At 42.9% G+C, this 6,339-nt stretch overlaps 1 protein-coding gene across 1 annotated transcript in view; it reads right to left on the reverse strand.

Moving 5' to 3' along the window:
* Positions 1–3,840: 3,840 nt before the first annotated feature.
* Positions 3,841–6,339, reverse strand: part of cab39l1 (calcium binding protein 39, like 1) — a 75,351-nt gene continuing 72,852 nt past the window's right edge. The window contains exon 6 of the mRNA XM_043715212.1: positions 3,841–4,029. Coding sequence (XP_043571147.1) covers positions 3,841–4,029 — 189 coding nt within the window. The remainder of the gene's footprint in view (positions 4,030–6,339) is intronic.

Genomic DNA, 6,339 nt, shown 5'->3' on the forward strand with positions numbered 1-6,339 from the left:
TGTTAAGGGTTTAGATGGAGAGGAATTTAAGTGTGTACAAGACAATTTTCTAATTCAGTATGTGGATGTACCTACTAGAGAAAGTTCAAAGCTTGACCTACTCTTGGGAAATAAGGCAGGGCAGGTGACTGAGGTGTCAGTGGGGAGCACTTTGGGGCCAGTGACCATAATTTTATCAGATTTAAAATAGTGATGGAAAGGGATAGACCAGATCTAAAAGTTGAAGTTCTAAATTGGAGAAAGGCCAATTTTGATGCTATTAGGCAAGAACTTTCAAAAGCTGTTTGGGGGCAGATGTTCGCAGGTAAAGGGATGGCTGGAAAATGGGAAGCCTTCAGAAATGAGATAATGAGAATCCAGAGAAAGTATATTCCTGTCAGGGTGAAAGGCTGGTAGATATAGAGAATGCTGGATGACGAAAGAAATTGAGGGTTTGGTTAAGAAAAAGAAGGAATCATATGTAAGGTATAGACAGGATAGATTGAGTGAGTCCTTAGAGTATAAAGACAAAATAGGAGTATACTTAAGAGGGAAATCAGGAAGGCAAAACGGGGACATGAGATAGCTTTGACAAATAGAATTAAGGAGAATCTAAAGGGTTTTTATAAATACATTTAAGGACAAAAGGGTAACTAGGGAGAGAATAGGGCCCCTCCAAGACCAGCAAGGCAGCCTTTGTGTGGAGCTGCAGAAAATGGGAGAGACACTAAATGAGTATTTTGCATCAGTATTCACTGTGGAAAAGGATATGGAAGAGAGAGAAAGTAGCGAAATAGATGGTAAAACCTTGCAAAATGTCTATATTACAGAGGAGGAAATGACGGGATGACTTGCAATGCATAAAGGTGGATAAATCCCCAGGACCTGATCAGGTTACCCTCGAAGTCTGTGGGAAGCTAGAAGTGATTGCTGGGCCTCTTATTGAGATATTTGTCTCATCGATAGTCACAGGTGAGATGCCAGAAGACTGGAGGTTGGCTAATGTGGTGCCACTCTTTAAGAAAGGTAGTAACGATAAGGCAGGGAAATATAGACCAGTGAGCCTGACGTCAATGGTGGGCAAGTTGTTGGAGGGAATCCTGAGGGAAAGGATGTATATGTATTTGGAAAGGCAAGGACTGATTAGGGATAGTAAACGTGGCTTTGTGTGTGGGAAATCATGTTTCTCAAACTTGATTGAGTTTTCTTGAAGAAGTAACAAAGAGGATTGATGAGGGCAGAGCGGTAAATGTAATCTATATGGACTTCAGTAAGGCGTTCGACAGGGTTCCCAATGGGAGACTCGTTAGCAAGGTTAGATCTCACGGTTTAAAGGAAGAACTAGCCATTTGGATACAGAACTGGCTCAAAGGTAGAAGACAGAGGGTGGTGGTGGAGGGTTGTTTTTCAGACTGGAGGCCTGTGACCAGTGGAGTGCCACAAGGATCGGTGCTGGGTCCACTATTTTTGTTATTTATATAAATGATTTGGATGTGAGCATAAGAGGTACAGTTAGCAAGTTTGCAGATGACACCAAAATTGGAGGTGTAATGGACAGCGAAGAGGGTTACCTCAGATTACAACAGGATCTTAATCAGATGGGCCAATGGGCTGAGAAGTGGCAGATGGAGTTTAATTAGGATAATTGTGCTGCTGACTATACAGGACATTGGTTAGGCCACTGTTGGAATATTGCGTGCAATTCTGGTCTCCTTCCTATCGGAAAGATGTTGTGAATCTTGAAAGGGTTCAGACAAGATTTACAAGGATGTTGCCAGGTTTGGAGGATTTGAGCTATGGGGAGAGGCTGATCAGGCTGGGGCTGTTTTCCCTGGAGCGTCAGAGGCTAAGGGGTGACCTTATAGAGGTTTACAAAATTGAGGGCATGGATAGGATAAATAGATGAAGTCTTTTGCCTGGGGGGGGGGGGGGGGGAGAGTCCAAACTAGTGGGCATAGGTTTAGGGTGAGAGGGGAAAGATATACAAGGGACCTAAGGGGCAACTTTTTCACGCATAGGGTGGTACGTGTATGGAATAAGCTGCCAGAGGAAATGGTGGAGGCTGGTATAATTGCAACATTTAAAAGGCATTTGGATGTGCATATGAATAGGAAGGGTTTGGAGGAATGTGGGTCGGGTGCTGGGAGGTGGGACTAGATTACTTACAGTGTGGAAACAGGCCCTTCGGCCCAACAAGTCCACACCGACCCGCCGAAGCGCAACCCACCCAGACCCATTCCCCTACACTTACCCCTTCACCTAACACTACGGGCAATTTAGCATGGCCAATTCACCTGACCTGCACTTCTTTGGACTGTGGGAGGAATCCAGAGCACCCGGAGGAAACCCACGCAGACACGGGGAGAATGTGCAAACTCCACACAGTCAGTCGCCTGAGGCGGGAATTGAACCCAGGTCTCTCGCGCTGTGAGGCAGCAGTCCTAACCACTGTGCCACCGTTTGGGTTGGGATATCTGGTTGGCATGGACAGGTTGGTCCGAAGCATCTGTTTCCATGCTGTACATCTCTATGACTCTAAATAGGAATTCTTGTTAAGTACTGAAAGTTGATCTGTGTCTGAAAGTTGGGTCAGTTGAGGCATTCTGTGTACTTTTTAAAACCTTTAACTCCTGTGGGGGATTTGATTTCCAACTGTAGAGTAGTATAGCTTGTATTAATCTGGTGAGTTTCACAAATGAACTGAGTAAACGTTTGTACATTTGGCTTTAGCTGGAAGAACCCAGAATTTTGATTCAGTTTAGGGCAACACTCAAAGTTTGAAAAGTGTTTTTGCAGAAATCATGATGGAAGCTGGATGTATAAAACAGTTGCTCCTAAAGAATTAGGTTACTTCAGTCCAAAGAACTTGTTTTAAAAATTCCAGAACAGAAGTATTGGGTTAAAACGTGAAAATGTTACTTGAAGCTGAGAAAGACAAAGTTCAATTGTACGAGAATTCAAGGAAAAGGCTATCTAATTCTCAAGAGTGGAGATTGAAGCATCCATAACGTTAAACCCTAAAGATGTGACCCAGAAGGGAATTCTCTTTGGTGTTTGAGTGCTGTGAAGGGTGCTGTTGGATTGGGATTATAATTTACTGTGTTAAATGTGAATAATTTGGTTTATGTCATACCTAAAAATGTTTCATTGTTAAAACAAAATCTGCAACATTACATGCTTGTGCTTCAGTGCCAGACCACCTCATTAAAACCCAAAAAGATCCACCAGGTCAGAGTTCAGTTTAGGATCTGACTTGTCCAATGGTAACATCAACATGAACTACAATCCTGTCTATATTTACTTTTCATTTGCATAACTTTACCAGACAGACTGCAACTTTTTTTATCCTTAACTCTTTTGCTTCCTCGCATATTGATTGGTGTTAAATGTTTGTAAATATATATACCTGAAGTATGTTCATCAAAAGGCACTTTCTGCTAAAGTTAGTGCATGTGATTAAAACTGTGTTGCATTCTCATCAGTGGTAGGTTATTGATTTTAATTTGACAATTATTAGTGTGGGAGATGCAAGCAACTCCAGCATTTCAAAATGTCTGTATTCTATCCTTCCTAACCTAGCTGGGGATGTAAGTTTCAATGATAGATTGTGAGCTACCATTCAGTTATTTAAACTACTTAATTTAAAAAAGAAATCAATACAGATGTGCACACATCTGCAGATTTTGTTGCCATGTAAAAACCAACAGTGCAAAAGCAAATTCATACTTTACAAGAATCAGCAGTTCAGATCATAAACAGAAGCCTTTATCTGGAGTTAACAGTTGCATGGCTTCATTCCTTGTGTGAATGACATTGCCCTACACCTTCATTTCTCCAGTGCACTTAAAGTGGAAAGCCAACTTAAGTAGCTATCACAGCAGGTCTTTTTAAATCTCGTATCTGCTTGATCAAATAATTCTTTTCATCAGAGAATTGTTTATCATCTGTCCGAACACACTGAAACTTGCTGAGAAATTCGATCAGCTTACTTTGATTCTTTAACAAGATGTCCAAAACTGGTTGAGATATATTGGAAGTTGCTACAAAAAGCTTTTGGAAAAAAATCATATGACCACAATTAGTAAAATAGCAATATTCCAATAAGTGTATGAGACAACAGGAATGTTTGCTGCAATTCGATAAGTGGTGCAGACAAGGAGGGAGGCAGAGGCTCATGGTATTGTTGCTCGTCTAGAATCCTAGAGACCAAGGTCGTGTCCTGGGAACCTGGTTTTGAATCCAGCAACAACAGATGGTTGAATTTGAATTCATATTTTTTAAATTTGGAATTAAGAATCCAATGACTACCATGAAACAATTTGACAATTGTCAGGAAAGCCCCATCTGGTTCTTTAAAGTCATTTAGGGAAGAAAATTGCCATCCTTACTTGGTCTGGCCTCCACATAACCACATTGTTGTGGCTCTGGAGTTGACTGTTAACTTTGCTAAAAACAAAGACTGCAGATGCTGGAAACCAGATTCTAGATTAGAGTGTTGCTGGAAAAGCACAGCAGATCAGGCAGCATCCAAGGAACAGGAAAAATCGACATTTCGGGCAAAAGCCCTTCATCAGGAATAGAGCTGATGAAGGGCTTTTGCCGGACACATTGATTTTCCTGCTCCTGCTCCTGTTCTCAGTTTGTTTTTAATCATTTGTGGGACATAATTATCGCTGGCTGGTCAACATTTATTTACTTGTCCTGCCCTTGAGAAGGTGGTGGTGAGAAGCATCCTTGAACTGACGCAGTCCCTGTGCAGTAGGTAGACTCGCAATGCCTTTAGAGAAGAATTCCAGGATTTTGACCCGCCAACAAGGAAGGAATGGTGATATATTTCCAAGTCAGGATGGTGAGTGTTTACATAAAAATGATGCCCTTTTCTGTCTAGATGGAAGTGGTCGTGGGTTTGGAAGGTGTTGTCTGAGGATCTTTGAATTTCTGCAATGCATCTTGTGGATGATACACACTCCTGCTACTGAGTGTCGGTGGTGGAGGGAGTGGATGCTTGTGGATGTGGTGCCATTCATGTGGGCTGCTTTGTCCTGGATGGTGTCAAGCTTCTTGAGTGTTGTGGGGCTGCATCCATCCAGGCGAGTGGGGAGTATTCCATCACACTCCTGACTTGTGCCTTGTAGATGGACAAGCTTTGGGGAGTCAGAAGGTGACCTGATCTTGTCAGGTTTGTGGTCAGTCCAGTTGAGTTTCTGGTCAATGGTAATCCCAACCATGTTGATCGTTGGGGATTCACCGTTAAATGTCAATTGGCAGTGATTAGATTGTGTGTCTTATTGGTGATGGTCATAGCCTGGCATTTGTGTAGCATGAATATTACTTACCACTTGTCAGCCCAAGCCTGGATATTGTCCAGATCTTGTTGCATTTGAATATGGACTGTTTTAGGATCCAAAGAGTCACAAATAGTGCTGAACATTGTGCAACCATCGATTTATCCCCCACTTCTGACCTTATGGCGGGAAGGTCATTAATAAAGATGATTGGGTCTAGGACACTATCCTCAATAGCTGTCACCTACTTCAGCAAACCACCAACTCTTTGTGCCCTCGGCATTTTCTACGCTCTCATTCAGGACACTTCTTCACCTCTTCTCTAAGAACAGAGAAGCACCTGACTGACCATTGTTCCCTTTGTTTGAACTGAAGACTGCTCCCCTTACACGTCCAGACATGACTATTTAGTTCAAGCACATGCAGTCCAATGTAAGCGGCTGTCAGATGAGGGCATAGGTTTAGTGAGAAGGGAAAGATATAAAAGGGACCTAACATAGAACATAGAACAATACAGCACAGAACAGGCCATTCGGCCCACGATGTTGTGCCGAACATTTGTTCTAGCTTAAGCACCCATCCATGTACCTATCCAATTGCCGCTTAAAGGTCACCAAAGATTCTGACTCTACCACTCCCACAGGCAGCGCATTCCATGCCCCCACCACTCTCTGGGTAAAGAACCCACCCCTGACATCTCCCCTATACCTTCCACCCTTCACCATAAATTTATGTCCCCTTGTAACACTCGGTTGTGCCCGGGGAAAAAGTTTCTGACTGTCTACTCTACCTATTCCTCTGATCATCTTATAAACCTCTATCAAGTCACCCCTCATCCTTCGCCGTTCCAACGAGAAAAGGCCGAGAACTCTCAACCGATCCTCGTACGACTTCCTCTCCATTCCAGGCAACATCCTGGTAAATCTTCTCTGCAACCTCTCCAAAGCTCCCACATCTTTCCTAAAGTGAGGCGACCAGAACTGCACACAGTACTCCAAATGCGGCCTAACCAAAGTCCTGTACAGTTGCAACATCACTTCACGACTCTTGAATTCAATCCCTCTACTAATGAACG

The sequence above is a fragment of the Chiloscyllium plagiosum genome, chromosome 24, assembly GCF_004010195.1.
Source record: "Chiloscyllium plagiosum isolate BGI_BamShark_2017 chromosome 24, ASM401019v2, whole genome shotgun sequence".
Taxonomy (NCBI): Eukaryota; Metazoa; Chordata; class Chondrichthyes; order Orectolobiformes; family Hemiscylliidae; genus Chiloscyllium; species Chiloscyllium plagiosum.